This window comes from Mobula hypostoma, chromosome 11 (assembly GCF_963921235.1).
Source record: "Mobula hypostoma chromosome 11, sMobHyp1.1, whole genome shotgun sequence".
NCBI classification, from domain to species: Eukaryota; Metazoa; Chordata; class Chondrichthyes; order Myliobatiformes; family Myliobatidae; genus Mobula; species Mobula hypostoma.
Window position 1 is genome coordinate 78,348,505 of NC_086107.1, and position 21,223 is coordinate 78,369,727.

Sequence of the window (21,223 nt, forward strand, 5' to 3'; positions counted from 1 at the left end):
CTATTTATAGTCAAAGAAAGGAGACTAATTATTGATGTCTTCCTCAGGGCTTTGAGTATAAGATGAAGGAAGGACAATGTTGTGGAAATTGTACACAGGTTTCCTGTATAATTGAAGTGCCAAACAAACCACCAATTATTCTTCAGGTATGTATTACACACATTGAAAGTTGATTACCATGATTATTTTCATCTGCTAAAGTATGTGAGGAAAAGATGAACTAGAAAGAAATTAACTTGATTTAGAAGACCAAGATGTAGAATCGTTAGGATGAAGAAAAGAAAGATGTCTATAGCGCCCCCTTCCCCCCGCCCAAAGTTCGGCAAAGTGTATTTCAGTATCTATGATGGTTTAAGATAGTTGCTGCAATAATCATGAGTACCCTTAAGCTTTACACAGATTAGACAAACCAAAGTAGCAAAGCTAGTGTTAGAGACCAGTTCATTAAGTACATTTGGGACCAAAAGCAAATATGAAAGCAGAAAATAAGAGCTTCTTCAATTATATATATAAAAAAAGATTAGTAGAAGGAATTAATAATAATTGTTAAAATTCTGGAATTATCAGGGGAATAAAGAAATGGCAGATATGCTGAATAAATAGTTTACGAAAAGAAAAAAAATGTAGAAAACACTAGAAATAACCAACAGTAGTAGAATATCAGGGAAATCAAGTATAATCACTGTTCCTTAAGGGTTCAAAAAACTAATAGGACAAAGGCTGCCAGTCTTCAAAGTCTGAGGATATAATGGATCTTGAAAAGAAATGATCACAGAGATAGTGGATGTGTTGATTGTGATTTTCCAAATTTACAATTCTCTATAAGGTGCCAGTGTGGTGGAAAACAGCCAAAGTAGTATCTTTACTAAAGAAAGGTGGTAGATTAACCTAACAGCAATAATTTGTAAAATGTGGAATCTGTTATAAAGGAAGCAGCAGACAGATATAGAGAACATAATGAAACAGGCATTATGAAAAGGAAATTGTTTTTAATAGTTTTATTGGACTTAGTAGAGAATGTAGCCTCTAAAATGAGGTACATTAAAATCTGATTATACAGCATGATGGTACTCGGCTAGTGCTCAATGGATGGATTCTATGGATTATTGGATTGATGCACTATCAATTACTCCAAAAGACTAAGTAGAGTAAATACTGAAACGCTTTTATTAGCAGTAAATGGACCCACGTACATGCACAATATCTGTCCTGGACTGAGGGAGGAGCAGTGACACAATCACCTTTATTCAGGGGTCTGTGGGAGGAGCCACAGGAGCAGTCAGCAGAGGGGCGTATCCAGACAGGTAGCCCAGTTACAACCTATATACACGGTTTACCACATTCATCCCTCCTTTGTAAAAAAAAGGAGAGTCCCGCGGGTGAAGTGACTGACAATATTTAAAACAAGTATAATTACAGATCAAGACTATCAGGTGGTCGAGTCTGTCGCTGTGATCCACGTAGCACCGGTGGTGATTGTACCGGCAACGGTGGTTGTGCTGGCTTCAGCCTGACTTGAGATGTCAGCATGTTAGGTGTCGGTAATCCCTCATGCGTGTGCGTCCCACCGGGTATCGGAGTTTCGTGTGGTGTCTGTGTAGGGCTTGGAGTGCGCGGTGTCTCATGGGTATATATATCGGTGGGTACGGGGTTAATAGTCACTATGGAGTGTTCGGGGTAGGGGCCCGGTGCTCCTGCGGGTGCCAGGTCGCGGATGGAGACCGTGTCCTCCCGCCCATCAGATAAAACCATGTAGGCTTACTGGGGGTTCGCATGAAGTAAGTGAACCCTCTCGACCATCAGGGAGTATTTATTGCTCCTCGCATGTTTCCGGAGCAGCACTGGCCCCCGGGACGTCAGCCAATTTGGTAGGGTTGTCCCGGTGGTCGACTTCCTGGGAAAAGAAAAGAGTCACTCATGAGGGGTGGCATTGGTGGACGTGCATAACAGGGAGCGGATGGAGTGGAGTGCCTCGGGAAGTTTCTCCTGCCAGCGGCAGTCCTTTTAACCTGAGGGCTAAGAGTGTGGCCTTCCACACTGTGGCATTCTCCTTCTCCACTTGTCCTTTGCCCCGGGGATTATAGCTCATGGTCCTACTAGTTGCAATACCCCTAGCCAGCAGGTATTGGCACAGCTCGTCACTCATAAACGAGGACCCTCTGTCACTGTGGATATACGCATGGGTATCCGAACAGAGTGAAAAGCTTGCGCAGGGCTTTTATGACTGACATAGTAGTGGTATCGGGGCAGGGGATGGCGAAGGGGAACCGCGAGTACTCGTCGATTATGTTAAGAAAGTACACATTGCAGTCGGTGGAGGAAAGGGGGCCCTTAAAGTCAACACTCAGTCGCTCAAAGGGGCGGGTGGCCCTGATTAGTTCTGCCTTTTCGGGTCGGTAGAAGTGTGGTTTGCACTCTGCGCAGACTTGGCAGTCCCTGGTCATCGTCCTGATCTCCTCAAGAGAGTAAGGCAGGTTCCGGGCTTTCATGAAGTGGAAAAGCCGGGTGACCCCCGGGTGGCAAAGATCTGCATGTAGGGCGTATAGCCGGTTGATGTGCGCGCTGGCGCACATTCCCCGGGATAGGGCATCGGAGGGCTCATTTAGCTTCCCAGGCCTGTACATGATGTCATAGTTGTAGGTGGAGAGTTCGATTCGCCACCTCAGAATTTTATTATTTTTGATTTTGCCCCACTGTTGGTTACTAAACATGAATGCGACTGAGCGCTGGTCAGTCAGCAGGGTGAACTTTTTGCCGGCGAGATAGTGCCTCCAGTGCCTAATAGTTTCCACTATGGCCTGGGCCTCTTTCTCCAACGTGTAGTGCCGAATTTCAGGGCCTTGAAGGGTACGGGAGAAGAACGCCATGGTCTTCCCGTCTGGTTGAGGTTAGCAGCAAGCGCGAAGTCAGAGGCGTCACTCTCTACTTGTAAGGGAATTGTCTTGTCCACCACATGCATTGCTGCTTTGGCAATGTCCCCTTTTATGCAGCTGAAGACCACGCGGGCTTCGGCTGAGAGGGGAAATGTGGTGGACTTTACCAGGAGGCGGGTCTTGTCTGCGTAGTTAGAGACCCATTGGGCATAATATGAAAAGAAGCCCAGGCACCTTTTGAGGGCTCTGAGGGTGTTGGGAAGAGTGAATTCCAACAGGGGGTGCATACAGTTGGGGTCAGGGCCAATGACTCCATTCTCCACGACACACCCAAGGAAAGCAAGTCGGGTGGTTCCGAACACACACTTGTCCTTGTTATGGGTGAGATTGAAAGCTCTGGTTGCTTGGAAAAATTTTCGGAGGTTGTTGTCGTGATCCTGCTGGTCGTGACCGCAGATGGTGATGTTATCCAGATATGGGAACGTGGCCTTCAGTTGGTACTGGTCCACCATCTGGTCCATTTCCCTCTGGAAGACAGATACACCATTCGTGACACCAAAGGGGATGCGCAAGAAGTGGTAAAGCCTGCCGTCCACCTCGAAGGTAGTGTAAGGGCGGTCATCCCGACAGATGGGAGCAGATGGTAAGTGGATTTTAGGTCTATGGTCGAGTACACATTGCATTGTGCTATCTGATTGACCATATCTGCGATGTGAGGTAGAGGGTACGCGTCGAGCTGCGTGAACCTATTGATTGTCTGGCTATAGTCCACGACCATCCTATTCTTCTCCTCATTCCAAACAACGACCACCTGCGCCCTCCAAGGACTTGTGCTTGCTTCAATGATCACTCCCTGAGCAGCCGCTGCACCTCCGACTTAATGAAGACTCTGTCCCTCGCGCTGTACCTCCAGCTTTTAGTTGCCACAGGTTTACAGTCGGGGGTCAGATTGGCAAACAGCTGTGTGGGAGGGATCCGGAGGGTGGAGAGGCCACAAGTGGTGTCGGTAGTGCGGCTGTGGCATGGTGTTGGGTGGGATGTGCGGGTCAGTGTGTGGAGGTAGTCAGTAGTGGGGTATGTGACGTATTCCTACAAAACAGAGGATTTCTGACAGTGATTGGTGGGAGGGTCCAGTCATACTCCATTGTCACGCTTTTCAGGTGGCTCTGGAAGTTGAGCCCCAATAGCACAGGGGCACACAGTTGAGGCATGACCAGCAATGTAAAGTCTCTATATTCTGTGCCCTGCACCACTAGCTTCACTACACAACTCTTCCTGGATGTCTGTTGTATGTGACCCGGAAGCCATGGCAACCCTCTGGCTTACCAGCCATATCGCGAGTCTGAAATGCTGCACTGTGCCTGGGTGGATAAAACTCTCTGTGCTGCCCGTGTCAAACAGGCAGCTTGTCCTGCACCCCTCCACCAGGATGTCCATCATTGACTTTGCGAGCTGGTGGAGAGCGCTTTGGTCGAGGGTCATGGAGGCCAGAGTTGAGTCGCTGTTTTGGTCCGGCGCAGTGGGGTGCCTGGTGAGCACCCATGGGTCGTAGGCGGTGCGAGATGGCGCCGACCAAGATGGCCGCCCCCATGTCTCGCACATGGTGGTGGAGTGTAGGCAAGATGGCAACCCACATGCCTCGCATGCGGCGCTACTCAATCCCGCTTGCGGTTTGGACTTACAAGCCTTGGCGAAGTGGCCCTTCTTTCCACAGCTGGAGCAGGTAGCTTCTCCGGCCAGGCAGCGTTTCCAGGGGTGCTTCTCGAGTCCGCAGAAGTAGCATTTTGCGGATCGCGACTGACAGCAGCCGTGGTCGATTCGCCAGCGTCTCGCAGGGTCTGCAGCGTCTACGAGGCCGTCGGGAGATCGCGTGCCTGGAGAGCCTCAGAGTTGTGCAGAGCGGCCTCCAGCGTGTCGGCCAGCTCAATAGCCGAACGTAAGGTAAAATCGGCGTGTTCCAGCAGCCCCTGGCGCACATGCACTGACCTGGTCCCTGTGACGAAGGTGTCTCTTACTAGGAGCTCCGCATGCTCTTCAGCCATCAGCTCCTGGCAATCACAGGCCCACACGAGTGTTAGTAGGGCCCGGACGAACTCAGTGCTCAACTCTCCGGGCCACTGCTGCTGCATCGCCAAGTAATGTCACGCATAGACGGTGTTTACTGGCCGCCGATATTGTCTTCTGAGGGCACTCATCGTGCCATTGTAGCTCGGCTGGTCTCTAATCATTGAGTAGACCCGTGGACTGACCCTGGAGAGGAGAACTCTGCGCTTCGCGGCAGACTCGGTCACTTCAATCTTCTCCAGGTATGATTCGAAGCAGGCCAGCCAGAATTCGAAAGGGTTTCCAGCTCCAGGTGTTTACAGGTCGAGGTCTAGCTTGTCGGGTCTTAGGACGTATTCCATGCTTTAAAATTACTGTTAATAAAATTGATGAACTATCAATTACTCCAAAAGACTGGAAGTAGAGTAAATACTGAAAGGCTTTTATTAACAGTAAATGGACCCACGTCCATGCTGAATATCTGTCCTGGACTGAGGGAGGAGCAGTGACACAATCGCCTTTATTCAGGAGTCTGTGGGAGGAGCCACAGGAGCAGTCAGCAGAGGGGCGTGTCCAGACGGGTAACCCAGTTACAACCTATATACATGGTTTACCACATGGATGTTCTTCCACCTAGTACTCCAACAACTGTGGAAGATCAGAGGGATCTTGGGGTCTGAGTCCATAGGACACTCAAAGCTGCTGCACGTGTTGACTCAGTGGTTAAGAAGGCATACGGTGCATTGGCCTTCATCAATTGTGGGATTGAGTTTAGGAACCAAAAGGTAATGTTGCAGCTATATAGGACCCTGGCCATACCCCACTTGGAGTACTGTGCTCAATTCTGGTCGCCTCACCACAGGAAGGATGTGGAAACCATAGCAAGGGTGCAGAGGAGATTTACAAGGATGTTGACTGGACCAGGGAGCATGCCTTATGAGAATAGGTTGAGTGAACTCGGCCTTTTTCCTTGGAGCGATGGAGAATGAGAGATGACCTGATAGAGGTGTATGAGATGATGAGAGGCACTGATCGTGTGGATAGTCAGAGGCCTTTTCCCTGGGCTAGTATGAGAGGGCACAGTTTTAAGATGCTTGGAAGTAGGTACACAGGAGATGTCAGGGGTAAGTTTTTTTACGCAGAGAGTGGTGAGTGCATGGAATGGGCTGCCTGCGATGGTGGTGGAGGCGGTTACAATAGAGTCTTTTAAGAGACTCCTGGACAAGTGCATGGAGCTCAGAAAAATAGAGGGTTATGGGTAACCCTAGGTAATTTCTAAGGTAAGGACATGTTCGGTACACCTTTGTGGGCTGAAGGGCCTGTATTGTGCTGTAGGTTTTCTATGTTTCTATGAGTCATTGTGGAAGGAAGCTCTTTGAACATGTCCCATGAGAAGCCCTACCAGCCCCCCCCCTGCCCCCACCACTCTAAAACTATGAGAGAGCCAGGCTGCATTTTCATTTGTCCAGGTATCTCTCAGTGTGGGAACTGTGAATTTGGTGGACTCCCTAAAGTCATTGATGGGTTTCAGTAATGAACGCAAATGTAAATCCCACCTGAATTGCACTTATGCGTTGACTACTTCGGTCTAGACCCGCAGCAATTCCAATCCTGGGGTCCACAGACCCTTTGGTTAATGGCAGGGGTCCATGGCATAAAGAAGGTTGGAAACCCCTGGTGTCGAGCATTCTTATGGTGATTTATCAGAAGTTCCTGATAGAGAGCTAGAACATGAAAACAGGCTTTCTGCCTCTCCAAGTCCACGGCAGGCATCAAACCCCCATTTACAATAAAACTACACTAACCCAGTCTATTCTTACCAAATTCTACCAACTTCTCCCAGAGTCTCATCTCAAAAATGAGATCTCACTTGGAGTATTCTGCTTAGTTTTGTGTGCTCTGCTGTGGGAAAAATGTTTAATAAACTGAAAAGAGTGTAGAAAAAATTTACAAGGATGTTGATATGGCTTGAGGAACCAAGTTATAGAGAGAGTTTGGACAGGCTAAGACTTTATTCCTTGGAGTGTATGAGACTGACGAGTGATCTCATGAGGGGCATAGGTAGGATGCCCTTTTCTCAGGGTAGCGAATCAAGAACTAGAAGGCATAGATTTTAGGTGTTAGAAGAAAGTTATAATAGCTACATCGTTATGCATATGTTAGTATGTGTGTGGAATGAGCAACCAGAGAAAATAGTCGAGGCAGTTACAATAACAATTAGATAGTTAGACAGGAATATGGAAAGGATGAGAAGGTTATAGGAAAATTGGACTCGCTTGGATTAGATACCTTGGTTAGCGTGGGTCAGTGGGGCCTAAAGACATGTTTGCATGTTGTATGACTCTATAATTCTTTGACTCACCCACACACCAGGGGCAAGTCATGGTGACTGATTATCCAACCAGCCCATAGGACTTTGGGAATGGGGAAATGCCCATCAATCACAGAGTACCATTGGCTCAGGCATGACTCTGATTTGCTGGAGATTGTCCATGGCTCCACATTTCACAGTTTACGTGTTCTCTCTCCCTCTCCTTGTTAACCCAATGAATAGCTTGTCACCATGCCAACCCAGATTCACCCAATCACAGATATACTGTCTGTCAAAATGCAGTTCTATTTTGTCTCTTCTACTGTCTTGCTGAAGTGCCTTTGATCTAGGACATGAACAGTTTCACTAGCTTTTTGTGTTTTTTTTTCCGGATTTCCAGCTCTTAGGGTTTTCAGTGGAAGTGGAATCAGTTTGAATGGAATCAAGACTTAGCACAGGGCCCCAAATAGCAACGTTACAGGGAGATGGAAATACATGTATTGTAATAAGGGTACACAATACACTGGGAGACATCAATTTATTCGACAGACCAGAAAAGCAGGGATAATGCTGGATTTGTGACTTTTCGGAGTGTAAATGGAATGGATATTTGGATTAGGATATAGAGAAACATAGTAATTCATATTTCGCTCCTCACCTTTGATATTCCATCATAGACTTGACCAAATTTTAGCTTTTATTTTCTATGTATTTTACTCCAACTATTCACTTCCAAAATCAAATTTCTGTTCTGCAGCATTTGTCCTGAGCAGATGGATAATACAAAAAACTGAGCTGCACAAATACTGTGACTAGTCTTTTAATGAATAGCATTCATATATTAACGTGTACTCATTGTTTTTTAGTATCATTTAATGTTTGGTATGTGAGGGCCAGGGTGAAAGTGAGCAAATGAAGGAGAGGGAATTTTACATGAAGTCCAAAGCTCCAAAATGTTATGTTATTTCCCATTTAAAACTCTTTTCTTTTCTGTTATTGCACAGCCTGGAAAGAAAATGCCAGATGAAAAAAACAACTGCACTATGTATGAATGTGAGAAAATAAGGGGACACTTTATTCCAAACATCTATAACCAATGGTGCCCACCCCTAGATTACGATAACTGTGAGCCCGTAAGTTCAAAACATATAGATAATGAATTAATATCTATTCAATGCCTCCAAATATGCTTGTTTTTAATGATTTATTTTCTGTGACAGGGAACAATACATATGGATTCTGATGGCTGTTGTCAAACATGTAAGTACTTGACTTAGACAATTATAAAATATCTCCCTACTATTAAATTGTGAAGTAAATGTGGTTTGTAAATTCTGGATGAAGTTATTGCAATTAACTTAGTCCTAGCTCAATTACAAAAACATAAGCTCATGAAGGTTCATATGGGCAAAGCAGTGGCTGATGGAATACAATGTCAGGAAGTGTATGGTCATGCACTTTGGTCGAAGAAATAAAAAGTTAGATTATTGTCTACATGGAGAGAAAATTCAAAAATCTGAGCTGCAAAGTGACTTGGGTTAACGTGTAGGTTGAGTCAGTAGGGAAGAAGGCAAATGCAATAACATTCATTTTAAGAGGAAGAGAATATGAAAGCAAAGGTGTAAGGTTGAGTCTTTATAAAGCACTGGTGAGGCCTCACAGAGTAATGTGTACTGTTTGGGCCCCTTGTCTAAGAAAGGATGTGCTGACATTGGAGAGGATTCAAAGGTGGTTCATGAATATTATTATTCTGGAATTATTATTCTGGAAAATTATTATTCTGAAAAAATTATTCTGGAATTGAAAGACTTATCATATGAGGAGCGTTTGATGGCTCTGGGCCTGAAATTCAGAAGAATAATGAGGGGATCTCATTGAAACCTATCGAATGTTGAAAGACCTTGATAGTGTAGATGTGGAGAGGATGTTTCCTATGATGAGGTAGTATAGGACCAGGAAACAGCCTCAGTAAAGAGGGACATCCTTTTAAGAACAGAGATGTAGAGAAATTTCTTTGGCCAGAGCAACACGCACAACACGCTGGAGGAACTCAGCAGGACGAGCAGCATCCGTGGAAACGAGCAGTCAACATTTTGGTCCGAGACCCTTCATCAGGACTGGAGAGAGGGGGCAGGGGCCCTATAAAGAAGGTGGGGGGAAGGGTGGGAAGGAGAAGGCTGGTAGGTGCCAGGTGAAAAACCAGTAAGGGGAAAGATCAAGGGATGGGGGAGGGGATAGGCAGGAAAGGTGAAGAAGGAATAGGGGAAAGTACAATAGAGGGAGGCAGAACCATGAGGGAGGTGATAGGCAGCTGGAGGAAGGGGCAGAGTGAAACTGGGATGGGACAAGGGAGGGGGAGGGAATTACCGGAAGCTGGAGAATTCAATGTTCATGCCAAGGGGCTGAGACTCCCCTATCCCTTCTTCAACTTTCCTGCCTATCTCCTCCCTGCTTCCCCTCCCCCACCCCTTGATCTTTCCCCTTATTGGTTTTTCACCTGGCACCTACCAGCCTTCTCCTTCCCACCCTCCCCCCACTTTCTTTTTAGGGCCCCTGCCCCCTCCCTCTTCAGTCCTGATGAAGGGTCTCGGCCCGAAACGTTGACTGTTCATTTCCACAGATGCTGCCCGACCTGCTGAGTTCCTCCAACATGTTGTGTGTGTTGCTTTGACCCCAGCATCAGCAGAGTATTTTGTGTTTTCTTTGGTCAGAGATTGGTAAATCTCCAAAACCTCCACCACCTCCAAAGGGATCCCACTACCAAACACATCTTTCCCTCCCCCTGACCTTTCTGCTTTCCGCAGGAATCGCTGCCTATGCGACTCCTTTGTCTACTCATCCCTCCCCACTGATCTTCCTCCTGGAACTTATCCTTGCAAGCGGAACAAGTGCTATACCTGACCCTACACCTCCTTCCGCACTACCATTCAGGGCCCTAAACAGTCCTTCCAGGTGAAGCAGCACTTCACCTGTGAGTCTGCTGGGGTCATTTACTGTGTTCGGTGCTCCCAATGTGGCCTCCTGTATATCGGTGAGACCCGATGTAGATTGGGAGAACGCTTCACCAAGCATCTACACTGCCAGAACAAGCAGGATCTATCAGTGGACATCCATTTTAATTCCACTTCCCATTCCCTTGCAACTTCAGTCAAGCTCTGCCTTCTGTCTCTTTCATCAATCAACTTCCCAGCTCTTTACTTCATCCCTCCCTGGCCAGGTTTCATCTATCACCTGGTGCTTCTCTCTCCCCTTCCCCCGTCTTTTAAATCTACTCCTCAGCCTTTTTTCTCCAGTCCTGATGAAGGGTCTCAGTCCGAAATGACGACTGTACTTTTTTCCACAAATGCTGCTCAGCCTGCTGAGTTCCTCCAGCATTTTGTGTGTGTTGGTTGAATCTGTTGCCTCAGGCAGCTGTGGATGCCAAGTCTTTATGTGTATTTAAGGCCAAGCTTGATAGGTTATTAATTAGTCAGGACATGAAGGGTTATAGGGAAAAGGCAGGATATAGGTGCTGAAAGGAAAATGGATGGCAAAATGGCAGGGAGTAATCAATGGGCCAAATGGCCAAATTCTGTTCCTATATCTTATGGACAGAGTAACTTGTTGCATTTCAGGGGCCTGTCACAGAAGACAGTGATGAATGAAGCCCCTGTTAAGGACTAGTGAAGTGGATTGCCCAATCAGGCATTCATTCTGGCACAGATCACAGATCTCACCACGGTTACAGCAGCGATTAATGTTGAGCATAGGCAGGTTAAAATGTGGGCATAACATAGTAGCATGAGTCTGTTCAGATTTTGTGCTTGATTTCCTCAATATCACGTGGTCAATGCGTGCAATGAATAACAGTTAGCGAACATGGCCAGGACTTTCAGTGGTAAAAACATACACTTGGATATAATGGTGCCTATTCCCACTCCCCAGCAATGTATTTTTCATTTGAAATATCCAATGCCATTATTGATGAAACATGTGATCAACATTTATACATCGATCAATATCTCTGAAACAGACGCTATCACTGCCTAGGGGACCAGTTGAATGCAAATTGTCCTCAAAATAGTGAATGCAGTTTACAAGTTATTAAATGGCTGTGAAACTATCAAGGCTATTATGAAAGTGCATTTTTTAATTGTAACACTTTGGTGATTTTTTTCATTACAGGAAAGTAATTAATATTGAAAGATTAGTTGAAAGAAAACCCCTTATAAAAAGATAAGGTTGTGCAAATCTATTTCAGGAGTGGTCATGCAAAAGGCAGTTCATTAAAGGTAGAAGCTAAGACTCTGCACAAATAATGAAGCATTTTTGAAGTATCAGGAGCTGTGCCGACAATTTTGCACACTTCAAGATCCAAATACTGCTATATGATAACAACCAGATCTTCAGTTTTAGAAATCTTGATTGAAAAATAACATTGACCTATGATCCTCAGATAACTGAGAGCTTGTGTATTTTGTTAAATGCAAACGAGTTCTGCCATTAGTAATAGTACCCAGTGTGTATTTTTCCTTCAGCTTCTTGTAATAATTACTGTAACAATTCTTGTAACAACTTTCGTACTTGTCCTTTAATTAAATCTCAACCAAGATATTGATAGAGATAATTATAACAAAATAAATACTGCTAGTCTGCTCCAAAGACACTATAACCTTTCCTTTCTGTGGAGTTGCATCACTCCGGGCTACCAGAAGATCTCAGTGTGAGTAGATATCGATGAAAGAGAAATGGATTTCTTATGCTTCTCCACAAATTAAATCTCTACAAAGTAATGCACCAAACCAGTATAAAATCAGATAATATTCTGATTACAAAACTCTTCCCTGCAATGGATGAAATAATTTGAAAATCTGACTGAAGTTCACTGATCTTTAACAAATTCAATTCTGATTCATTTTCAGGTACTCCAAAGGCATGCAGTGTTACCAAGAACATCACCTACATCACTCACCAGGGATGTCAATCAAAACAGGAAGTGCCAATGACCTCTTGTGGTGGCCACTGTATGACCTCTTCAGTGTACGTATAAACCGCAAAACTCAGCAACGTTACCTCCAGAATTGCCCCACCACTATTCAATATGATCAGGGTGGTCTTCCCTACATCCCATCACTTTTCTGTGTCAGTTCCCCAGAACCTTAATTCCCCGATGTTGCAAAGGATTATCAATATCCACTGTAATTTCTAATCCATATACAGTTAATGAGCTCATTGCTGTTTTGATTCAGTTCTGTAGGCTCTGTGTCCAACTTCTGAGTCGATACAGATGCAAAAGATCCCCAACTCTTTTGGCTTCATGACCATGGTGAAATTCAACAGGACCAATTTTGTTCCATGCTATCTTTTTGCTCTTATTTTATCTGTTGAAGCCCTTCGAATTCTCCTTCACCTTGCCTGCTAGAGCAACTTCTTGCACCTTTTGATTCTGATTTCCCTTGCATTTTTTATACTCTTCAAGTAACTTAATTGTTCCTACTATGCACTTCCTCCTTCTTCTTACTCAATATCTCTCAAAAACCAAGGTTCCCTATTTTGACAGGAACATACAAACTCTGTATTCTCAAAATTGCCCTTCTGAAGACTTCTTACTTACCAAGCTCCTCGTTTCCTGAAAACATCCTGGCACAATCCATACTTGCAGTATTGTCCTTCCTGATAGCATCAGAATTGGCCTTACTTCAAATTAGAAACTCAAACTAAGGACAAGACCTATCTTTCTCCAAAATTACATTTAAACTAAAGGAATTTGATCAGCTGATCAAAAGTGTTTCCCTACGCAAGCGGTCACCTGTCCTGTCTCATTTCATAATAGGAGATCTAGTATCACACTCCCTCTAGTTGGGACTTCTATGTACTGTTGAAGGAAACTTGGCTGAACATAGATTCTATCCTATCTAGTCATTTTACAGTATGAGAGTCCCAGTCAATATGTGGAAAGTTAAAATCACCTACTATAACAACCTTATGTTTCTTACAACAAACTGTGATGTCTCTACAAATTTGCTCCTCCAAATCCTGCTGACTATTTGGTTGTCTGTAATATAATCTCATTAATGTGTCCATTCCTTTCTTATTCTTTAGTTCTACCTGTATAGCTACTGTAGACAAGCTCTCCAGCCTGTCCTGTCTAAGCCCTGCCGTGACATTTTCCCTGACTAATAATGCCACCTTTCCCACTTTAATCCCTCCTGCTCTATCATGTCTAAAACAACAGAACCTTGAACCATTGAGCTGCTAGTCCTGCCTTGCCTGCAATCAAGTCTAACAAATTGCTCCAATGTCATAATTCCATGTTCTGATCCACACTCTAAGCTCATCTGCCTTACCTAACACTGAAATAAGCACAACTCAGAACATTATTTATATTATGCTGAATGTTTTAATGCCTGTCATTGTATTTAGACTTAACAGCAACTTTCCCCCAAAATACTCAATTATCTGCCCTGGCACTTTGGTTCCCATCCCCTGCAGCTCTAGGTTAAACCCCCCAGAGCAGCATGAGCAACTCTTCACAAAAGGATATTAGTCCTCCTCCAGTTGATGCTGTTGAACACATCTCAACATCCCTTGGGATCTTTTATGATTCAATAGGCTCTGTACTCCATCCAGAGAGTATGGGCCTAATGTTTTAACCGTCTCTGACAAAACAACTCTCCCACCTCTGGAATATTACTTCTGACCTGACTCCTACCTCATGTATCCTTTCTCAAAAACAGGGACAAAACTTGTGCATAGTCCTTCGGGTGCAACCGCAACAACACCAGCTCCCACCCCTTGCAACATAAGCCAACATGCCATTTTCTTCCTCATCTGGAGGAGCTGGTTTGATCCTGGCCTCAGTTGCTATCCATGTGTACTTTGCATATTCCCTAGTTAACCCAATGCACCTCCCTGCGGTGCTCCAGTATTGGTTAAATTGCCTATTGTGAACTGCCCAACAAAAATGCAAAATAAAGAGTCGGAGCACGCGCGCGCGTGCGCGCACACACTCACACACACACACACAGTGAGTATTCGAGTGCTGATTCAAGGGGGACCATCTTACTTGCAATGAAAGTTCTGACAATATGAGAGTTTGCTGTCAGTGTGGACAAAGTGATAAGATCAGTGAGACTACTGGGAAGAGCTTTGAGTTTGGAGTTGCATGTGTGTATTTACCCAAAAAAAACCAACTAAAGGCAGAGAAATGGCGAGATTAAAAAAGTGGGTAAACATGAAGTGCAGCTGAGTTTAGATGGTTTAGATATCCCACGATCCCTTTGGAAATACCCTTAAAATAGAGACTCTTGTTTGTGGTTGGCTTCCACAAAACCTGAATTAGTGCTTTTGGTATCGTCATTGTGCATGCTCTCACTACTAGAGTGGAAAATCATTTTAGAAAGCAAAAGAGAATAACCAGTAAGAATTTGAAATCTGAGGGAGTCTACAGCAGATCAGCTCAACTCTCGATTCAGAGTTTTTTTATTTGGGTTTGCATTGTCCTCATTTTTGCATTAGTTATCTTGTCCCAGATTCTGTTGTTAGTCTTCCAATAGCAATAGGGTCACACACTCCAATAGCGGTAGGGTCACACTTTCTAACAGCGGTAGGGTCACACACTCTACTTCTTCGAATGTCCATCGAAATCTGATGACGGCGTCCACTCATTTAACGGTGAGATCTTTGATGACTATACAGTCCTATACTGGACCCACAAACTCTGTTGCAGGTGGAACATGTATATGTGGTAGTGGTGGCAACCATAGCTACATTTCTCCTGGCTCTCTTCTGGTTGTTCTTTTCATCTCTGGAATACGAACCCCATCCCTACACAACTGTCGCCAAGTGATACTGTCAGCCACAACATCCTCCAGGTCCTCGGGTCTGATCTTGGACTTCCTTAAAGCATTCTTCATCTGATCCTTATAGCGCTTCTTCAGCCCTCCAGTTGAGCGTCGACCATGATGTAACTGGCCGTATAACACTCTGCGGGGTAGCCGACATGGGGGCATCCTTATCATGTGCCCCAGCCACTGCAGCTGACGCTGGGTGATCATGGCCTCAATACTTCTGCAGTTGGTCTTTACAAGTATTTCAGTGTGAGGTACCCGCTCACACCAGGTAATTCCCAGGATACGCTGGAGGCAGCTTATGTGGAAGCGCTCCAAAGACTTGATGTGACGGCTGTAGGTTACCCAAGTTTCACAGCTATAAAGGAGGGTGGTGACACAGGCCGCTTGGTATACAGCTCCCGTTCTGAAAGACTCTACACCAAAGTCTCCCAAAGCAGTTTAATGCGGCTCTGGATGTCATTGTCAATGCCACTATCCTCAGAGAGAATGCTCCCCAGATATTTGAAAGATGGCACTACTGACAGCTTTTCATCACCAACAGTGAAGGCAGGTAGAGTGGTACTCCATAGGCAAACCACTTCTGCCTTGGTGGTATTGACAGTCAGCCTCATCCTGCTGTACACTCTCACTGCCACGGCAAGGACAGTCTGAAGACCCTCCGGAGTATGGGCCACAAGAGCACGGTCGTCTGCATACTGCAACTCTCTACGGAATTGGTGGTTGCATGGAGCCTCCTTCTGTCAAAGAGGTTGCCATCTAATCTGACGTCCACTGCCACACTGCTGCTGTCTTTAATCTCATTGTGGAGAAGCTTGGTAACACACAAGAGGAAGATGTTACCGGCGTTAGTACACATCCCTGCCCCCTGCCTCACCTGTGCATACAATGAAGGGCTCGGACTCTTGTCCTCCTATAGTCACCCGAGCAGTCACCCCATCGTGGAACTGACGGAGGATGTTAACAAATTTATTGGGACAGCCAAACCTGAGGAGGACATCCCATAAGAGCACTCTTTGCACAGTGTCAAATGCTTTGGAGAGGTCAACAAAGGCCATAAAATGATGTTGTTCCCGACACTTTTCCTGAAGCTGCTGGGCTGTGAAGATCATGTCGATCGTGCTCCTGTTCTTCCTAAATCCACACTGCGATTCAGGCAGCATTGACTCTGAGATGTTGCTGATGAGTGGCTAAAACATCACCTTAGCTAGGACCTTTCCAGCAAAAGAAAGGAGTGATATGCCCCTACCACCCTACTATTGTCGCAGATAGACTTGTCACCCTTATTCTTATAAATGAGAATGAAGTTTGCATTTCTCCATTGCTGTGGGATGTTCTCATAAATCCAGGCCTTGGTGATGTACTGGTAGGGGGTGCGTATACACATGTACCCTTCATTCCTCAGTAACTCAGCAGGGATATTGTCAGTGCTGGAGGACTTGTTGTTCTTAAGGGAATGGACAGCTGATAGAACCTCCGGGAAGGCTAGTGGTAGACTAAGGTCGTGGATAGGAGGAAGTTCAGGCAGTTCATCCAGGATGGTGGAGTCTGCGTCAGAGTCCTGATTAAGCAGAGTGTTAAAATGCTCAGCCCACCTCAGCAGAATGGCATTCTGATTCTTCAGAAGTGTTAGACAATCTGCTGTTTTCAGGGGAGTAGCGCATCGATTTATTGGGCCATAGATGGTTCTGACAGCATTGTAAAAATTATGCATGTCATTATTATCAGCAAAGGACTGAATTTCATGTACCTTTTCAGTCCACCACTCATTTTGTATGGCCCATATTGCTTTTTGCACTTTCCTCCGAGCTGCCTGCCATTGCTGCCTGATGCTGGTGGATGAAGGGTTGTCTAAAGTTGCCTGGTGTGCTTTGTGCATGTCCTTAAGCAAGTTCTGGATGGTGTCTTGGTGGTTACTGCTCTTATGGCTGATGGATTGGGCTGCTGCCTCATGGAGCGCAGAGCTGATATAGGTCCACTGTTGTTCCATGGTACTTTCTGAGCTCAGACAAGGTTCCAGCTCCCTTAGTTTCTCAGCTAGGATGCGTTGAAATTCACTTCTTGCTTCTGTGTTTCTCAGGCGGTTGCAATTTAGCAGCTTTTTATTGGGTTTTTGCAGCTGCGGGGGGGGGGGAGTGGAGGGGACGCACTTTCATATGGAGCTTGGCCATAATCATACGGTGGTCAGTCCAGCACTCTGCACCTCTCATGGCATGGGTAATGAGAACATCCTTGATGTCACTACGTCTCACAATAATGAAGTCGATCATGTGCCAATGTTTAGAGCGAGGGTGCATCCACGAGGTCCCATATTTTGCCTTTTGCTGGAAGATGGTGTTGGTTATAGTAAGGTTATGCTCAGAGCAAAGAGTAAGTAGCCTCATGCCATTTGCATTCACCTTACCAATACCATGCCTACCTAGCACTCCACTCCATATCCTGTTGTTTTGTCCCACCCTAGCGTTGAAGTCCCCAAGCAAAAGGATTTTATCATTCTTAGGGATCTGGCAAAGAGCTTCATCCAATGTCTAATAAAAGCATTCCTTGGCCTCGTTCTCAGATGGCAAAGTTGGTGCATAGGCACTGAGAAGCGTGGCATAACATTTCCTTGCCAGGGGGCTACAGAGGGTCATATGTCTTTCACTAATGCCAACAGGTGTTTCTGTGAGACTTGGTAGAAAGGTGTTCTTGATGGCCAATCCTACTCTGTGGAGATGTTGTCCACCTGGGCAGAAACCTTTCCAGAAGAAGGTGTAACCCATCCCTTCCTCTGTTAAAGAGCCTTCATTCAGGAGCCTGTTCTCACTCAGGGCAGCAATGTCAATGTTGTAGCGCCTCAGCTCAGCAGCGATCAAGGCTGTTCTCTGGTGAGGTCTGTCAGAGATGCCATACGATTCCAGGAGAGTCCTTACATTCCTTGTTGCCAGTTTTATGTTATATTGCTTCTTATTTTGACTGCAGTAGTGGAATAAACCGATAGGCCCATTCAATCACTATCCAGGTGAATGATTGAATGGGCAATTTTTAGGCCACCTTTTCTAGGCCCTTCCCCAATTGGGGTGAGCAGTGCGGTTCCTAAATAGGACTGCTCAGTCGCACAGGGGTCTGCCGAAAACAGCTGCCACTCAATCCAGCTGCTAGCAACAAATACCCTGTGCCACTACCATGCAGGGTTCTGACTAGGAGCTCCCAGTCATACCAGCTCCTGTTGCCAGATGCCCCATCGCCATCAGACTTCAACCAAAGGTAAAGTCCAGGTATTGTTCACCGTGGTCAGAGGTGGAGACCTGCGCAAGGAAGATTTTAAAGTGCCACAGGGGGTGCGCCATTCCCAGTAGCACTATCTTCACCATGACGAGGTAAATCCTGTTGGCAAGGGTGACCCCAGGACAACCGGTCCCACATCTTGGCTGCAGGAGGCTGCCGGATCCTTTGTCTGTTAAGGCCGTTTGTCTATTGCGCGCCGCCAGCGCATTGCTTTTCTGTCAGGGTGAGCCTTGTCTCAACAGACTTACTGCAAAGGCAGTGGGGCTATTTGCCCATAGCTGGGATAGTGGTTGACGGGCGCCAGGGTGTGTCCACACAGTGGTGGGCCTGCACACCATGTCTCTGGGGGTCGACTGCCGCTCCGAGATTCCCTGTAGTTTAGCCTGGGACCGTAAGATACCCGGTTTCCGTGTGTGGCCCTGAGGAGGCACTGTAGGATTCTTGGTGGTGGAGAGGTTCTGTACTGGCAGGAGGAGGCTTACACACTCGGCTTCCCTTTTCACCCTCTATTAAGAAGGCGAGCCAGTGGCAATAGCTGTAAGCAGAGGGTAGCAAGCAGAGAGCACTATGCAGCATACAGCATGCAGCGTGCACTAACTACAGGCACTACTACACTACTGCACTAGATGCTTCACACACTCACTCACTCTAACAGTGGTAGAGTTACACACTCTAACAGCGGTAGGGTCACACACTCTAACAGTGGTAGAGTTACACATTCTAATTAATGTTCGTGGGGAATGAAGCAAATCATCTGTTAGATGTATAATGTGAGAACTGGAGTAAGAGCCAGGAACTCCCACAGGGCCACTGACATTTTGTGTATTTGACAATGATGAAAGTGCAGCACAAGCAACTTTAGTACATGTATAAAGAGTTCCTGCAGGGAAGTTACAGCACTAGAGCAGATCCTTCTGTCACACTGTTAACATAGTCATAGTCATACTTTATTGATCCCGGGGGAAATTGGTTTTCATTACAGGTGCACCATAAATAATTAAATAGTAATAAAACCATAAATAGTTGAACAGTAATATGTAAATTATGCCAGGAAGTAAGTCCAGGACCAGCCTATTGGCTCAGGGTGTCTGACCTTCCAAGGGAGGAGTTGTAAAGTTTGATGGCCACAGGCAGGAATGACTTCCTATGACGCTCTGTGTTGCATCTCGGTGGAAGAGAGTTTGGAAGAGTGAAGTTTTAGATAGTTGCACCAGCACAGGTTTCAATGGTTGCATTGTGACTACTTTTGTAATGCTGCAGAAAACTGGGTTAAATGTAAGACCATAAGACATAGGAGCATTATTAGGCCATTTGGCCCATCAAATCAAAAACAAAATCCCTATGACCTGGGCCACAGCCATCTGTGGCAATGAATTCCACAGATTCACCACACTTGAGCTAAAGAAATTATTTTCTATTCTATTCTATTTTCTATTCTGTGCCCTCTGCTTTTTTGGTGAAACCAAAAGTCATGAGTTTCACCCACAATCTCTAGTTTGCATTTGGAATATCATTGGGTGCACAGTTGGCACCAAGAAAATGTTAGAATCATTAAGAGTAACAGTGAACTGATTTACCAGGACAATTTCTTATTCGGTGTAATTTCACCCAGAAATAGTGAAAAATAACTTGTGCATAAAAGAGCCATTAATGGATCTAATTTCTAGACCAATTTTATAGTACTAATGGATTATCTAATCATCAGTTGTTTAAGCAGACCTGAATTCTGACTACTCTTTCCTCTTGGTTTTACACAGGTATTCTGCTGAAGCAAACATGATTTCACACAAATGCAGCTGCTGTCAGGAGTTGGAAATCAGCAAGAAAAATATCACCTTATTGTGTCCAAGTGGTGCAACAACTGAGTTTACCTACACCTACGTAACCAAGTGTGGCTGTGTATCAACAGAGTGTAAACGCCTCACAAAGCAATTGGCAGAGCCTCAGGCTTAGGATGTGGCCCACAGAATACTACAGAAAAAGAATAAGGGCAAAGGTTTCCTTGGTAACCATCAAAAATCAATTAGAACTTTCAGTAGAAAATATTTATGAGATGTGACACTAAGACACTGTTTCAACCTTCTTTAAGTAGACATTATAATGTGGTTTATTCATAATTTTTTCAATCCATTCTATAGGGCCCATTAAGCCAGAAAGAAATTAAACTTTATTTCTGAGCTTCTGTCTGAGTTACAGAACCACTCATGTATTTGCTGAGTAATGGGATAATATGTTTTTTTCTTGGCCATTAATAACCTCCCACAGTCAGGCCACCTGTAAATGAAGTGCTATCTCGTCTTTAGTGTTTCTGCATTCATTTTGATTACCAAAAAAATCTTTTATTTCCTTGTGTTTGCAATAATGATCAACAATAAAAAAAATGTCTGCATTTGATGTTCACATTTTCATTGACTGGTTTTAATTCAATGCCACATTCTATTTGACAAACTGAAGAGCTTAAACCAGAGACCAAAGACCATAGATATTAGGCCAGAGACCACAAACCACAGACTGTAGAACATAGTCCATAGAACTGGGGTCTGCGATCATAGAGGACAGATCATATAGCACAGACTGTAGAGTGATCTTTGACCACAAGCCACAGAGCTTCTGCAAGGGACCATAGACTACAGACCATAGAATACAGATGGTAGAGCTAGGGTGAGAGATCACAGGCCACAGACTGCAGAGTATAGTTCGAAGAGTTTAGGCCAGAGGCCATAACCAACAATCTGTACAGCAGAGACTGACAAGCTTCAGCTGAAGACCATGGATCACGAACTGTAGACTTAGGCCAGTGACCATAGACCAGAGATCGCAGAGCTTCTTCAAGAGACAATCGACTCTGGGCAGTAGAGCTTATGCTAGAGACCATAGTCCACAGACTACAGAACACAGTT

The 21,223-nt window shown here is 45.1% G+C and overlaps 1 protein-coding gene across 1 annotated transcript; it reads left to right on the forward strand.

Moving 5' to 3' along the window:
- The first annotated feature begins 60 nt into the window (after positions 1 to 60).
- On the forward strand, positions 61 to 20,571 carry LOC134353846 (mucin-5B-like). The gene is made up of 5 exons (XM_063062317.1): positions 61 to 146; positions 8,232 to 8,360; positions 8,448 to 8,487; positions 12,129 to 12,246; positions 20,081 to 20,571. Exons 1-5 carry the CDS (start codon positions 63 to 65, stop codon positions 20,274 to 20,276), a joined length of 567 nt encoding a protein of 188 aa, XP_062918387.1. The 5' UTR covers positions 61 to 62; the 3' UTR covers positions 20,277 to 20,571.
- The last annotated feature ends 652 nt before the right edge of the window (positions 20,572 to 21,223 follow it).